The following is a 17,048-nucleotide window of genomic DNA, read 5'->3' as shown; positions in this document are numbered from 1 at the left end:
GTCGGGCCCCGGGCCGCGGGAGCCGCCGCAGGCGGGCGGGCCGGCGGGCCCCGAGGGCGCGGACGCGGCGCTGGGCGAGGCGGGGCTGAGCTTCACGACCACCGACCTGAGCCTGGTGGAGATGACGGAGATCGAGTACACGCAACTGCAGCACATCCTCTACTCGCACATGGAGGCGGCGGCGGCCGACGGCGAGCTCGAGACGCGCCTCAACTCGGCCTTTCTGGCGGCAGCAGCGCCCGGCGCGGCGGCGGGAGGCTTCGCAGCGGCGGGGGGCGCGGCAGCCGCGGCGGCGGGGGGCGCGCCGCCTGTGTACCCGGTGCTGTGCCCGCCCACGCTGGCCGACGGCGGCTTCGCAGGCGCCAACCAGTGCCAGGGCTACATCGACTTCCAGGAGCTGCGCATGATGCTGCTGAGCGAGGCGGGCGCGGCTCCCGCCGCCGAGAAGACGCCGGGCGCCGACGGCCCGGGCCCGGGCGCACCCCGGCCCAAGGCGCCCGACGGCGCCGGCAAGGAGAACGCAGAGGGCGCGCCGGAGGCGCGGGCCAAGTCGGCGGTGCGCGTCCGCCTGGAGGACCGCTTCAACAGCATCCCTGCCGAAACCCCGCCCGCCCCGCGCGGCGCGGAGGCCGCGGAGCCCGGCGTGGCGCTCAACAAGTGGGTGCATCCCCCGGGGAGCGGGCCCGGCCGGGTGCAGGTGTAGACCAGGGCCCGGTGCAGAGAAGCACCAGCCTCGGTCTGGGTGTAGACCAGGGTCACATGCAGAGGCCAGCCGCCTCCGTGCAGCTTGCATCATAAAAGGGAGCAGGCCACAGAGGGCCTGGGGCCGACCTGAGACGTTGTGTGCTCTGTGCAGGCAGAGTGAGCAGGTCTTGCGTACACACCCCATAGCATTTCCTTTATGGTGTGCACTCTGCGTCTGCACGTGGAAGAGAGATGAGTTAAGTGCACAGATGCTCCTGAGGATCAAGGCTTTTTCCCCAGATCGCCTACCTAAATGTCAGGAGAGGCCTCTGCTTCCACTTGCATTGACTCAGGTTTAGGCTGACCTCATGCTGTGCCGGTGGAAGGAGAGAGGTCATGTTGTGAGGCTTTGAGTGAAAAGCAGCTTCATGCTGCAGCCAGACTGCCAGCTCACAGGCACTCTCCCAGCCACTACTGGAGGGGAGTAGCCTGTCTGCTGGGGTGTCTCCTCAGTTTTCTGACTGTCCCCACCCTGTAGTTTCCCCCTCATTTTGCCCATAGTCGTCAGATTTTGGAGGATGGCAAAAACAAACAAACAAAAAAAAACCACCAGAGATTGGTGTCAGAAGTGGGATGGGGAGGGAGTTGTAACTGAAAGATGACACACAGCTTCACCTTGCATTGTGAAGAAGATGGTTTGAACTTGTCCCCTGCAACACTAGTGGATAATTGTTTTATAGAGATTTCCATGATGAGGGGCCTTTCATGGTAACAGATTAGAATCTGTTATCTAGAAAACTAATGTTAACCACGGGAGTGTGATAGTAAGTGATTGTGGTGTTTCAGGACACTTACCCGCCACACACACTTCACGTGTTTCTGGGTTTCTTTTGTCTTGGCAGTTTGGTTACTCTTATTCGCCATCCATCCGAACTAATGAATGTTCCTCTTCATCAACAACAAAACAAATGTACAACATTAGTGAAAAATAAAACTACTGCTGCAACTACTGCTTTGCAATTTACATACCCTCTGTTTACTACAAATGCTTGCTCTACTAGTGGAAATTCTAATATTTCACAAACACAGGTAGGGAAAATAATTTGTAAAGCTTTGCTCTTTTGTATTAAAAGGATAAGTTGTATTTTAGTTAGGTCCCAAGGATTCTTTTTTTTCCCTTTCATTAAGCGCAATAACATTTTAAAATTGAGAGTATTTATGTGGTTCAGGGTTACTTAAAAATGCTTGAAAGTTCTTCCAGTTCATATGAATAGTTTTGGTGTTATTTCTGTTAAAGTGCATTTTATTTGTGTGTAGAGAGGAGATTGTCACGTGTTGATAAAGTTCTTACTGCTTCATTTTCTCCAGACTTCTAGTAACTCATGTTCTATACTCGAAACTGCCAAGCATCAGGATATTGGATTGCCAAGAGCATTTTCTTTCTGTTATCAGCAAGAAATTGAATCCACTAAGCAGACTTTGGGTAGTAGAAACAAAGCTTTGCCTGAGCAGGTTTGGATTAAAGTAGGAGGTAAGTGATAAGGCAGAAGCTGGCAGATGCTTTCTCTTCCTGCCTGAGCTTTGCCCTTGATGTTGGGCGGGTTTTTTTGGCCATGGGTGGGAGAAGGGGGAGGTGGTTTATAAACATATGAAATAATCTTGGAAGTCTGCTTGCATTTTAGGAACCCTTTCCTCCCTCTGCTTTAGTCACCTCACTTTGAACATTCATACCAATTTTGAACATCGAGTTTATACTTGGTCTGGAAATATTCAGTTTAGAAGCTGGTTTTTCTTAACAGTAACCTCTTTAAACAGAAAAATGATAGACTTACGTACATTTTTCGTTACCTTCAAGTTGCTGACAGATGTAAAGGTTTTTTTTTTTTTTTTAAATTTCATACTTCATGAATGAGGCATGAGTCTGAAATCCGCTCAGAGATTTTAGGGGAAGAGGAACTAAAAAGCTTCTTGATGAAAGTGAAAGAGGAGAGTGAAAAAGTTGGCTTAAAGCTCAACATTCAGAAAATTAAGATCATGGCATCTGGTCCCATCACTTCATGGGAAATAGATGGGGAAACAGTGGAAACAGTGTCAGACTTTATTTTTGGGGAGCTCCAAAATCACCAAAGATGGTGATTGCAGCCATGAAATTAAAAGATGCTTACTCTTTGGAAGGAAAGTTATGACCAACCTAGATAGCATATTAAAAAGCAGAGATATTATTTTGCCAACAAAGGTCTGTCTAGTCAAGGCTATGGTTTTTCCAGTAGTCATGTATGGATGTGAGAGTTGGACTGTGAAGAAGGCTGAGTGCCGAAGAATTAATGCTATTGAACTGTGGTGTTGGAGAAGACTCGTGAGAATCCCTTGGACTGCAAGGAGATCCAGCCAGTCCATTCTAAATGAGATCAGTCCTGGTGTTCTTTGGAAGGAATGATGCTAAAGCTGAAACTCCAATACTTTGGCCACCTCATGTGAAGAGTTGATTCATTGGAAAAGACTCTGATGCTGGGAGGGATTGGGGGCAGGAGGAGAAGGGGACAACAGAGGATGAGATGGCTGGATGGCATCACCGACTCGATGGCCGTGAGTCTGAGTGAACTCCAGGAGTTGGTGAAGGACAGGGAGGCCTGGCATGCTGCAATTCATGGGGTTGCGAAGAGCCGGAGCGACTGAGCAACTGAACTGAGTGGTAGTGGTTTAGCTGCTCAGTCGTGTCCGACTCTTTGCGACTCCATGGACTATAGTCCATCAGGCTCCTCTGTCCATGGGATTTCCCAGACAAGAATACTGGAGCAGGTTGCCATTTCCTTCTCTAGGGTATCTTCCTGACCCAGGGATCAAACCCACGTTTCCTGCATTGCAGGCGGATACTTTACCAGTAGCACCACCTGGGAAGCCCTGGTGGGGACAGTCTGCAGATGGGCAAAGGATTGAGTTGGGAGCAAGAGGCCATAAGGTGATTCAGAAAATTTTAGATATAAAGAAACTGCTGAAGACAAACTTTGCTTACCTCTGACGTTAACTCTCAATCCATTTTTCCTGGGAAGCATTCTTTTTCAAGTTATCCATCAATAACACAGCTCACACAATGTGCTTTCTGAGAGCTGAGGGAGACAGGATAGTGATGGAGTGCTCCTGCTTTCTCCCACATCAGTGATTAATTTTTCCTGGTCATTGTGATGTTGTATGTGAAAGTATACGTTAACATTTGTAAGGTACAAAGGTTAATATTAAAATAGTTCCTGTACTGACTATTCAGCTTAAGAAACAAAACATCACCAATACTTGTGAATTCCCCTCTATGTCTTTTTAAAAGTTATCCCCATTCTGAAATTTGTGTTCAGCAATTCTATCACTGTAGATTTGTCTTTGTATGGCACCTTGAGAATGCTCATCACCACTTGTATTAGTTAGACCCCTGTTTGATGGGAAATTGACAGGTTTCTGTAGCACAAGTCACAGCTGTGATGTGATTACTGGTTTTGTAGGGGAAAGGAATCTCATTTGTAAGGTGAGGGCATGTTTAACCCTAAACCACTTAGGTTTTGTCCTCTTCTGAGCATTGCAGTTATAGTATCAGTTGTCATTTTAGAATAATTGCATATCAAGAAAATCTTTTGGAGAAAATATTTCTGGGTTTAAAAAAAAACCCAGATTCCATCCTGAATATCAGGAAAATCAAACAGCTTCTTGGTTTCTCTATTCAGAGATGACAGTTAAAATGCCTCTTGATTTAAAGGAGAGACCTTTAACAAGCTCTGTTGATCACATAGTACTCAGTGTATTTTAATTTGGTTTTTGTTCAGTTTTATAGTTTAAAACCTGGAGCTCTGTGCCAGCTGCCCCTGTGGAATTTCTGAGGCTTCCTGTTCGGTCCTGTGTGCTCCTTACCCATTCATGTTTACATCTTGGATTGAAAATACTGAAAAATATATTCAGCATTTACGAGGGTAAGTTAAGAAGAACTGAAAATTTTAAATACCACTTTTTCCTTCTTTTGCAAAGAAGAAGCGCTATGTAAACAAGCCATAAATAAGAGGAATCGGAGTAGGATACGTCAGTTGGACACAAATGTAGAACGAAGAGCCCTTGGAGAGATTCAGAACGTGGGTGAAGGCTCCACGGTGGCACAGGGTGCTTGGCAGTCAGCAGAGTCATCCCAGGCCACCCTTGGTGAGCAGACCCAGAGCGGGCCGCAGGGGGGCCGGTCCCAACGCAGGGAGAGGCACAACCGAATGGAAAGAGACCGAAGGTAAGGCCTGAACATTGGTAGCATAGGGTTGTTCCAGATGCCAAGCAGGTGGCGGGCAGTGCTGGTGGCAGGCAGCCTTTTGTAGAAAACGGTGGTGTAGCCATTTCTGTATTCAAAGGGAGAGAGAGCCGGCAGGAGTCAGCGGCCACTGTGTTTTGTGAGGTGGGAGTACTCACGACGACCCCCAGGCTTGATGATTCACGGGGAACACTCGTGGCTCTGGTCTATTTTGGACAAAGAACCCAGCAGAGCCAACAGAGATGTGTGGGGAGATGGCCAGGGGACCACGCACCAGCTCCCAGGAACCCCTCCCAGTGGAGCCACTCAGGATGCCTGTCAGCCCCAAGCCATGGGAGTGTGTCCCCAGCCAGGAGAGTGGTTGAGAGACTCGGAGCCCTGGGATCCTACTATAGGGAGCTGACTGTGGGGGCCTTCCTTATTGGCCGCAGCCAGATCCCAGACCCCCGGAAGGAAAGCTGGTATTTGACATAAGCCGTGTTGTTTGCACCCACGGCTTAGTCACAGGGTGGTGACTGGTGGTGGTGGGATCCCCCAAATCTGAGTTTCAAGGTACCGGCCAGGGTCACTGGTCACTGAGTCACTCAGTTTTGTTGGGTTCTTCTAAAAATGTTGGAGAAGGAGAAGGTTACAGCTTATGTGAGTTGTTTTTATCTGTTGATTTTATTTGTGCTGTTTTGCATAGATCCAAAGGTGGTGACATTTTCCATTGCAGCTGGGTTTTTACATGGTGATTCCCTCACATATAGTTAATTACCTTAGTCATTTGTTGAGTACTGTACCAGTTTCTGTTTTAGGCTCAAGAACTAGAGCACTGAGCAAGACATATATTCATCTCTGAACCTACAGTGTTGGACTAAGGAAATTTATTTCTTTTTAAAGGGAAATATTAAAGCTAGGCAGCTAGACACCTTCCCTAAATATGCGTCCACACATAACTGAACTCACTGTGAATTATAATGGGCATTGTTCCCACTCTGACATGTATTTAATAAACATATACTGAGTACCTACCATCTGACAAAAAGCCTTTTACTTACTACTTCCTGTTGACCGTGAAGGTTTGAATTCTTCCTCTGCCATTTCCTAGTTTAACAACCTTCTTCTTGTTCTTCTCATCTCCTAAGTTCCTCGTGTATGGAATAGGTGTTTGAAGTTGGACGCCAGCATCAAACAAGCTGAGATGTTGGGCCTGGTGCCTGCGGTTACAGAGCATCTAGTGAATTCCCACTGTTACTACCTTACAAAGTTTCTCTTACATTCTGAGTGTACACATGGGAGGATGAGCAACAAGGGCCATATTGTATAAGGTGTTCCACATCAGCTCATGTAGCACTGAACGTAATTCATGAAAGTTAAAAATAGTCTAAGAGTAAGCCTCCAGTAATGTAAATCGTCTCTAAAAAGACCAGGTTTGGGGACATTAACAGGCTGGTAGTCTGTGTCCTAAATGAACTGGGACCCCTTGAAGAATGAGTGCGGTGAAACCTAGCTTGTGTGAGCTCCTTGGCACCTAGCGGGCAGGTGAAGGCGTGTTGAGTGAAAGAACATTCTGCCCAGAAGAAGCACATACACAGTTTTGCTTCTGGTTTGGGGGCTTTGGGTCCATCCTTGCTCTAGAGGCTTGGAGCTGGCCCTTGCATGTACCCCAGGAGAAGTAAAGAGGAGAGACTCTCCAGGGAGCATGACAAGGCTGAGTTGGCCCCCAAGGGGGCCTGGTGCTGCAGAGGGGATCCTAATGGGGGAGGAGCTGCTCGTAGTTCTCAATGGCCGAGCTGGGAGCTAATTCCTTGAGGAAGTTAGGTATTAATTTTATTCCCTTGTTCTGCGTCAGCTTTTTGATGTTATTAATTTGGGTTTTGACCATAGGCGCAGAATCCGCATTTGCTGTGACGAGTTGAACCTTTTAGTCCCGTTCTGCAATGCTGAGACCGATAAGGCCACGACTCTGCAGTGGACCACAGCATTCCTGAAATATATTCAGGAAAGGCATGGAGATTCTCTTAAAAAGGTTAGTATCTAGGCCAGGAGACTTTCAGTCCTGTAAATGGATCAGTATTGCTATTTATCCTTTTCCTCGAAGATGTCCTAAACTGTCCTTTGTTTCCTGGACTTTAACATCAGATACAGAGCCCAGTGTGAGTAACGCCCTGCTTGTTAATGATGGAATTATCTATTATCAAAGTACAAAGCACAGCCTGGGTTTGTCCACTAACCGCAGAGCGTAAGCCTGCATTGTCAGTTGTCAGCTAGCAAGGAGACACCCGCTCTGTACAGTGAATTGTTTGGGGGCTCAATGGGGTTTCAGAGACAGGCCTGTAGGGTGTGAATTTTTGCCCTCAGAAATTGTTGTGAAAGAGATAAAGCACAAATAGAAACAAAAAGAGGCAATTCAGTGTCAAAAATAATCAAACAGTCTGGTTATCAAACATGTTGAGAAGGCAGAGCAGAGAGACCCTTTGGCCTGGGTGATGGAGGACTATGCGGGGGCTTCCTGCAAGCATCTCAGTTTCTTGGTACAGCGAGTGCCTCAACCTTGACCCTGTCTGTTGGGGCTGAGGAGCCATTGATACCTTGCGAGCCAGCTTGGCTCCTGGTGGGACCTAATGCTGGATGTTAGTGAGGGTCCCACCCACCCCCTTCTTTGGGGTTTCAGATGAGAGAATGTGCCTGGCAGTGGCTCCTGTGCTCTGCCTCGGGGGACCTTGGGTCCAGGTACCTGCCTCAGAACTTGAGGTAGGGACAAGTGGTTAGTGGAGAGTGCCCTGGTTTTGCTCCTGGTCCCAGCTGTCGTGCTGCTGTTGACTGAGCATACGTCTAATAAGAGAACTGAGCTGACATTGGTGTAATAAACAGGGAACCATTTCTAGATCCTGGGGGCCTGAGCATGCCTCCCCGACAGCCAGCCTTTCAAGCTGAGTGCTGAGAGTTTGTCTTCTCCATTTCCTCTCCTGTGCCCATGTGCGTTTCCATCTTGTGAGTTTTGTAATTTCATCAAGTTCCTTATTTTCATTGTATATTTTTAATTGCCTTTTAAAGCCATATCTATGTTAGATTTGTGCTAATTGGATCATTTATGGTTATTTATAATGTGGTTATTCTGGTTATTTTTTTAACATTAATTTTTAGCAATATACTTGGTTTATTGTAATAAAATAAAGCTTTTATGTTTAAAAAATGAATTTAATGGTTGGCTCTGTGTACCTTGTAAATGGTGAATTATTATTCATATGATTGATTCAGATATGATGATAGTGTTTACAACAACCAAAAGAACTTGTCTCTATATTCAAAGATTAAATATATTAATTAAAGATTAAAACATATTAATTTTTGTGTATATTAGGTTTCCTGAACATTTCTGAAATTTAATTACATTGAGTTTGTAAATTATTTCTGTGTCGGATTACAGGACCCATCAAAAAACAGGCTGAAGTAATATCAGTAGCAATTTTGGGGAGAATTAGACTGGAAAATCCTAAACCTTTGTGACGTTACTGTTTCCTTAGTGACGTCCCCCCTCACACTTACATGAACATTTTTGTTCTTAAAGGTAAAATACGTAAAAGTCTTAAGTAATTTGCCAAGATTATTTCAGTATACATCTCATCCCACCCCAGCCCTTTCTGGATCACCAGGGAAGTCCAAGACTCTGCTTTTTAAGAATAGTATTTTGTTTATTTTATCTATCCTATTTCTCTCATTCTGATCTGTAAAGATGGCAGTTTTTAACAGCTTGCAGAGACTTCCATTGTGACCGCTTATGTAGTCAAATTTTTAAAAATTCTGTGTTTATTTGGAAAGTACATGCATTCTCTGTTGGGTGAATTCTGTATGTTTATTAGGTCACGGTTACGAAATATGGTTCAGGTCTTTCTTGTCCTCTCTCGTCTGTCACACCTGTTGTTCCGAGAGCCCGCGTGGCATTTCCCACTGTGATTCACCTGTACTGTCTCCTTGGGTCTCTCACGCAGCTGAGTGTTGGGGTTCCCCTTCCCACCTGGGCCCTGAGGTTTGTCACCCCTCTTGATTTCATTAACCTTTTGCCTTTAATTCTCTTCTCTCTGTCTATGGATGACACCAGTTTTCTTCCTCTTCCTAACTTCCTGATATAATTTCTTGACATGTAACTAACAATCTTTCTTTTTCCTACTAAAAATACAGATTTTATCATTGGCATTCTCCTACTTACAAATGTAATGTGAATATCAAGTTTGACTAGGTATCATTTCAAGGTGCCTGATGAGTTGTAAAAATCCCTTAGAACTCAATTGTTTCAATCAGGTTTTGTTGAAATAGATGCTAGCTGAGCCAGCCAGAGTGCTGGTTTACCTTTGGTGCACTCGAGGGCAGGAGAGGTCCACTTGTCTCCTCTTTCACTGTCCCTCCAAGTCCCCATGAGTCAAGACCCAGGGGCTGTGTGAGAGTCTGGATTGAGCTATACCCAAACTCTACTTCCAGCAGAACTATTGAGAATAAAGATGGCTACCCAGAGGTAGTCTGCTCATTGTGTGAAGGTTGTTTAGAAAATCTCTTGAAGAACTTTCTTACATCTGAGAAATGATGACTTCTGTTTAGTTATTCTCAAAGGTAGACTCTACCTTCTCAAATATAGACAAATATTTTATATTTCGGCTTGGGGTGTCAGAATACAGAAAGTGATCAAACCATGGTTCATTTTTATTAAGATCCACTGAAAATATTTTAAATATTGGGGGAAAAGTTAGAGTATATTTATATACAGACAGAGCCTCTGGGCGTAGGTGGCTGTTGCAGATGGCAGGTGGCCTTGGCCAGGCTAGCCACCTTGGTCACCGCTTGGCCAGGTGGAGTACTCCAGCAGCTCCAGATGGCTCGGAAGGTAGAGCAGTGGCAGCAGACACAGTGCTTGCACTTCCCTTCATGGTCATGAATTAAGTGTAAATATACTATAGTCCAGCAGCAAAAAGACGACACGATTCAAAAATGGGCAAAGGACTTGAATAGACATTTCTCCAAGGAAGATGAGCAAATGGCCAATAAATACATGAAAAGATGCTCAACATCACTAATGATCAGGGAAATGCAGATCAAAAACACTTTAATGGATATGAGATACTAGTTCACACCCATTAAGTGGTGGTGGTGGTGTTCAGTCTCTCAGTCGTGTCCAACTCTTTGCAGCCCCATTGACTGCAGCACACCAGGCTTCCCTGTCCTTCAGTATCTCCCAGAGCTTGCTCAAACTCATGTCCATTGAGTCGGTGATACCATCCAACCATCTTGTCTTCTGTCGTCCCCTTCTCCTCCTGCCCTCAATCTTTCCCAGCATCTGGGTCTTTGCCACCCATAGGTGTGGCTATTACAAAACAAAATAACAAGTGTTTGTGAGGATGTGGAGAAACAGAAAACTTTGGGATTGCTGGTGAGAATGTAAAATAGTACAGCTGGTGGTTCTTCAAAAAGTTAAACATAGAATTACCATATAATCCAGCAATACCACTTCTGGGTATTGTAAATACCCATGAGAGTGGAAAATCAGGGACTTGAACAGGTACTTGTATACCAGTGTTCATAGCCACATTATTCACGGTCACCAGAAGATGGAAACAATACGAGTGGTGGAGATAATCCAATCAACAGGAGAATGGATAAGCGGAATGTTTCTACAGCCAATAGAATACTATTCAGCCACAAAAAGGAATGAAGTTCTGACACATGCCTCACAACATGAATGGACGTCAGAAATAGGATGCTGAATGAGAAAAGACAGACAAAAATACAAATACTGTATGATTCCACTTATATGAAGTCATCTGATTCATACAGTCAAAAAGTAGAATGGTACCAGAGGCTGGGGTAGGTTTATGGGGAGTTAGTATTTAACGGGGAAAGAGTTTCAGTTTGGAAAGATGAGAAAGTTCTGGAAATAATGATGATGATTACACAACTTTGTGAGTGTACTTAAGCCACTGGATTTTACACTTATGAATGGTAAAAATGGCAAGTTTTATGTTATATATATTTTACCACAATAAAAATATATAAACCTAGACTTAATTGTGTAAGAATGCTGTTCTTTAAAAAACAAAAACAAGAAATGGAAATGCATACATGCACAAAAATGGAGAGACTGGAATAACGAACTTCTGTGTCCCATAGCTCAGCCTCAGGCATAACTTCATTTCACCGATTCATCCCCATCCTCCCACCCTCACCAAATTATTTTAAAGTGTTTCCAGATGTCACATCACTGCATTTGCAAATGTGTCTCTAAAAAAGGAAAGTGCTGGTTAAAAGCACAACTGCGTTGTCATCATCTTCCTTAATCTCAATCCCTGTCCAGACTTTTCTGGCTCACAACTGCTATTTTACAGTTGACTTATTTGAGTCAGTATCCAAACATTGTATTTGGTTCATAGCTGTTAAATATCTTTTAATATGCAATGGCTCCCTTTCCTACTTTCCTTACTGTTTTTTAATTGATGAGGTTGAAAGTCACTGAATGAAATTTGGGTCCACTTGCCCACACGCAGTGAAGCCAGTCTACTGACACCGGGCTGTGGTGAAAGAAAGGGGCAACATTTATTGCAGGTGCCAAACAAGGAGTCTGGGTGGCTTATGCTCAAATGACCCGAACTTGTTTTGGCGCCTGCAATAAATGCTGCACTTCCGTTCACCACAACCCAGTGTCAGTAGATTGGCTTCACTGTGTGCAGGGGAGGGGACCCAAATTCTGTTCAGTAACAGACTTTGGCACCCAGATGCAATGGAAATCCCATCTGGGTCACCAAAAATTGTTAAACCAAACTTGGGTCTGCTCACCCATGTGCAGTACTACATGTCATGATTAGTTATACTCTGTGACAACATCAGAGAATTTTTTTCCATATAATGTTTTTCATGTAATTTAACATACTAAATAATGTCAATTGGTTTAATATTTCCTCCCTGAGATGCCTCAGGAGTCTTCTGGAAAACTCAGAGTCAGCTAGAGAAGGAAACTTATTACAACTGTTATCAAAAGCAGCTCAATATTCCAGGAAAACTTTGCTCCCTTAACAGAGAGGGAAAACCACATTGAGTCTTGCACCAGCTTACTTTTAATAGCAAACTTCATTTACTTAATTCATTTCAGTCTAATCTGAGCCCATCTTGACCACATGCAAAACTCTTTCCTTAAGATTCTTTTTCCACAAACCTTCCATCACTTTCTGTATCCATGTTAGTTTGTCCTTTATTTTTTTCCCATCCAGAGACCAGAAGCCCTGAGACAAAACTATTCTCCCTTTACCCCCTGAACAAAGATATTTCCATTTTTTATATCTTCTCTCACCGACAGTGTATATCCTACTTGCTTTACACATTGAAATCCTTCCCTTACTACTTTTAGAAGCTTAATTACATATGTATTACAATTTTAACCCTTAAAAACTTTAAGGGTTTAACTCTAGTGAAAACCAAGAAGCAAGTAATTGAACTGTTTCTTTACATCAGCATGGGCTTCCCTGATAGCTCAGTTGGTAAAGAATCTGCCTGCAACACAGGAGACCCCAGTTCAATTCCTGGCTTGGGAAGATCCACTGGAGAAGGGATAGGCTACCCACTTCAGGATTCCTGGGCTTCCCTCGTGGCTCAGCTGGTAAAGAATCCGCCTGCAATGCAGGAGACCTGGGTTTGATCCCTGGGTTGGGAAAATCCCCTGGAAAAGGGAAAGGCTACCCACTCCAGTATTCTGGCCTGGAGAATTCCATGGATAGTATAGTTCATGGAGATCACAAAGAGTCAGACGTGACTGAGTGACTTGCACTTCACTTATATCAGCGTGTTTTGATTGGCAAACATACAAACATTCTGTAACCTCTAAAAGCATACGTTTTCCTACAACTTTTCAATTTAATGTGGTACAGGACATGTGTCTAATAAGCCCGAGTATCTTTAGTTTTTTTTCTCAAAGAAGATGAAAGAAGGTGAACTTAGGCTTGTCCAGTGATCAGTGTTAATGCTCAGAAGATCTGAACTCCTTGTCTGGGACCTGCAACAAACACCGTACTCTGCTTCACCACACCCTGGTGTCAGTAAATTGGCTTTACTGTGCGTGGGCGAGTGGACCCAGATTTGGTTCAGTGATAGTTTCAGTGATCCAGGTGGATCCTGTCCAGCAGATGCCTGAGCACCTTTTCTCAGGGGCAGGCCCTTGCCACCGACTGGGCATCCTTGGCCCATGGCACTTTTGGTAAAGAAAAACAAGTGCTCACATTGGCGGGTTGAGACGTCTTTGGTAAGTAATGGAACTGATGTGTGGTGACACCAGAGTATTCTTCCCTATCACGTTGACTTCAGCTGCAGAGGAACATTCATTGGGATTTTCCCTTTTGGACTAAGTAAGGCTTGGTCATGTGGCTTTGTCTCTGATGGCCACTAGTTAGGAACACCCTCTTTTGAGACTAGGGAACTTGAGCCTTGAGAGACAGGTTTGCCTTGACTTGTTGATTTGCTTGGTATTTGACAACACTAGCCATGAATAATTAAGTGTGAGTGATCAGTGCTCTGTTCTATCTTGTAGTCTAGGGTGTATTTTACAAAACTGGTAAATGTTCAACTATGCTTCTATAAAAAGAAAAGTGATTTTTTTTTTTTTTTAAACACCACATGGCCACAACATTCTTCATTCAAACTCTAGGGAAAATTGGTTAAGATGAAACTGTTGAAATTCTGAAACTGGTTCTTTTTTGCCTATCAGAGAAAACTGGCTTAGATATTTTCTCAATATCATGACCCTCAGAGATCAAAATATTCCTAGGAGAAACCCTGACGTTATACCTCTTATCATGTTCTTGAAATGCAGACACAACTCACATTGCCTGTGACTTCAGTTGTGGGTTAATTAGTAGAACTACAAATCAAAGGGGGAAGAGAGAAAGAGCCTTTTAAAATCAAGTAAATTCAGCTTATCCCAACTGTTACGAAGTTTTATGTTTGCTGGGTGAGTTACCATGATGCTGGTGGTCACGATTTCCTATCTTTTCATTTGCACTTTGTTTGTTGTTAAAACAGGAAGCCTTTGGGACCTGTAGGGAATTCTCGGACTTCACCTTTTGTTTTTGTCCTGCAGGAATCTTGTTCTATGTGTCTGTGTGTTTGCATTTGTCTTGTGTGTGTACCAGCCATGGGAACTCAAGCTCATTTCTCAAATGCAGCCTTTTGTGGTACATTCTCCAGAATTGGACTGCTTTCAGTCACAAACCAATAATATGTACAAAAAATGATTTTCCTTTGTAATATGGCCTGGCCATAATACTCTGTAGATATAGGGAAAAGATGGCTTGCTAATGGATACCTAAGTTTTGCTGCTATTATACAGCTTAGGGTGGTTTTATAATAGAGATAGAAAATGGGATAATAGTTATAAACTGATAAGTTTTGTATTGAAATACAAGCTATGTGATCTTTGGATGGGTAATGTCTGTATAATATTATCATAAATAATAAAATAGAGATAAATGGGATAAAAGCTTTCAGATGAACTCTTTAGAAATAATTATAGTTTTTCCAGATTTTTGGTAACTTGAAACTAGTTTTGCTAAACTAAGTTGTGTGACAGAAATTCATTAGAGGTCTAAGTCATTAAGATGACTATTTCATTAAAGGTCTATTTCATTAAGATGAAATACTGGAACATTGATTGCTGGACAAGTCTAAGTTCACCTTTTGTCTTCTGAGAGAGAAAAAAAAATCTTAAGTTATTTGGGCTTATTAGACACATGTCCTGTACCACATTAAATTGAAAAATTGTATCATAGGAAAATATATGCTTTGAGAGGTTACAGAATGTGTTAAGTTTGCCAATCAAAACATGCTGATGTAAAGAACAGTTCAATTCCTTGCTTCTTGGTTTTCACTAGAGATTAAAGTTTTTAAGGGTTAAAATTGTAATACATATGCAATTAAGCTACTAAAAGTAATAAGGGAAGCATTTCAGTATGTAAAGAAAGTAGGATATTCACCCTCAGTGAGAGGAAGATATAAAGAATGGAAATATCTTTGTTCAGGGGGTAAAGGGAGAATAGTTTTGTCCTAGAGCTTATTGTTTCTGAATGGGCAAAAATAAAGGACAAATTAATATGGATACAGAAAGTGATGGAAGGTTTGTGGAAAAGGAACTTTAGGGAAAGTGTTTTACATGTGGTCAAGATGGGCTCAGATTAGACTGAAATGAATTAAGTAAATGAAGTTTGCTATTAAAAGTAAGGAGGTGCGAGACTCAATGTGGTTTTCCCTCTCTGTTAAGGGAGCAAAGTTTTCCTGGAATATTGAGCTGCTTTTGATAACAGGTTGTAATAAGTTTCCTTCTCTAGCTGACTCTGAGTTTTCCAGAAGACTCCTGAGGCATCTCAGGGAGAAATATTAAGCCAATTAAGATTATTCAGTATTGTATATTACATGAAAAACTTTATATGGAAAAAAATTCTCTGCTGAAGTTGTCATAGAGTGTTAAGTTCTCAGGACATGCAAAGCTTCATGTTGGCGAGCGGGCCCAAGCTGTGGCCTGTGGGACTTCCGCCTTCTGCATCTCACAGACCTGTAGCTTTTGTTTCCTGGAGGCCTATGAGCCTCAGGTTGTCTGCTTGTACTCGCCTTCTCCTTTTGTGAGCTTGAGACTGATACAACCATTAAAACTGAGGCCTTTTCTAAAGCATTTAGAGGTAGAGTGGCATTAACTTGACCCACAGCCAGTAGGATACTGGGGAGTCACCTCAGTCTGGCCATCGCCGTGCCCAGTACTGAGCACTTAGCAGCAGGCGGGTGGAGACTGTAAATGCCCCTGGCAGGAGGGGTGTGTAATGGCACACAGAGTCTGTGTGGGGTGGTGGAAAGTTCTGGAAATGCAGAGTGGTGATGGTTTGTTTGCACAAGAGTGTGAACATACTTAATGCTACTGAATTGCACACTTACAAATGGTTAAAATGGTAGAGTTTATGTCTGTGTTACCACAATGAAAATAAAAAATACGGGTGTTTTTTTGAATATCAGAAGGGTTTACAATATGCTCTGGCATTTTGAGAATCTATTGGAAAATGAAATAAAAATACATGTAAAGGTAACCAAGGAAAGTGTTTGAATCCCCATCTTTATCCTCTTACAAGATGTGACATATATTTGTGACACCTTATATGTTTTGATGTAGTTTAGCTCTTAATGTCAAACTTCTGTGTTTTTGAAAATAGCAGTTTTCATGTCTGTGCATACAGTACATTGATGGTCATGTCTTGATTTTAGGAATTTGAGAGTGTATTTTGCGGTAAAACTGGCAGAAGGCTAAAGTTGACCAGACCAGACTCCCTGGTGACGTGTCCTGCTCAGGAGAGTCTACAGAGCAGCCCAGCTATGGAGATCAAGTGACTGGATGTGAACACTGGTTCCTGGGCAGTAGACAGCAGCTCCTTTGTGACACGCAAACATTACCTTGGACCCTGGACTTCTGCTCTGATAGTCTTGAGAGGGACGTGTCTCAGCTCATGGGACTCTAATGTGGACTTTGAAAGCCCATTTTGTAGAAATATTTATCTAGAACAAAATACTTACCCATTAATGTCCTCTTAGACCTTTTGGGGATGAAGACATCTTGACAATTAGTAAGTAATTATTCAATTATCTGTCTGATTCCATCATGTCTTCTTAACATGATAACTTAAAAAATTAACATCCTTTGTAATTTCTTTAGTCTTAAAAGGTACATTGCTTTTTACTTATTTTATTTACATTTTAGATATGCCCCGTTAGCAACTAGAACGAGTTAAATTGTTCTTAACTGTAAGTAGTTTGGGAATTTTATTTCTTTCGTTTATCACTTCCCCTTGTAATGATTTCCAGCTGCACCGAACTGTATTGCAAAATGCAGTCCTCTTTCAAGGCTTTTTGCTGGAAATTTTCCAGAGACCTCCTTTAAAGGTACTTTTGTCCATAAATGAAATATTGTCACAGTAGTATTGCTTCAGTGCCCTCATTTTCATAGAGTCATTACTTTCTGTGTAATAAACTGTAATGTTTGGAACTGAGTTTTTCAAATGAGTGGCTTTATTTGTTACAACAGATAATCCCAATAGGCTTT

General features: G+C 43.1%; 1 protein-coding gene across 1 annotated transcript; it reads left to right on the top strand.

The window, feature by feature from the left end:
- Position 1: 1 nt before the first annotated feature.
- On the top strand, positions 2 to 16,995 carry TCFL5 (transcription factor like 5; the record flags this gene model as incomplete). Its single annotated transcript, XM_040248874.1, has 6 exons — positions 2 to 657; positions 1,587 to 1,773; positions 2,053 to 2,215; positions 4,693 to 4,939; positions 6,827 to 6,968; positions 16,217 to 16,995. Coding segments are annotated over 6 exons (1,518 nt in total), but the record flags the coding sequence as incomplete, so codon positions are not given.
- Positions 16,996 to 17,048: the final 53 nt, after the last annotated feature.

The sequence above is a fragment of the Oryx dammah genome, unplaced genomic scaffold (assembly GCF_014754425.2).
Source record: "Oryx dammah isolate SB20612 unplaced genomic scaffold, SCBI_Odam_1.1 HiC_scaffold_10, whole genome shotgun sequence".
NCBI classification, from domain to species: Eukaryota; Metazoa; Chordata; class Mammalia; order Artiodactyla; family Bovidae; genus Oryx; species Oryx dammah.
This window is presented reverse-complemented; position numbering and strand designations above follow the sequence as displayed.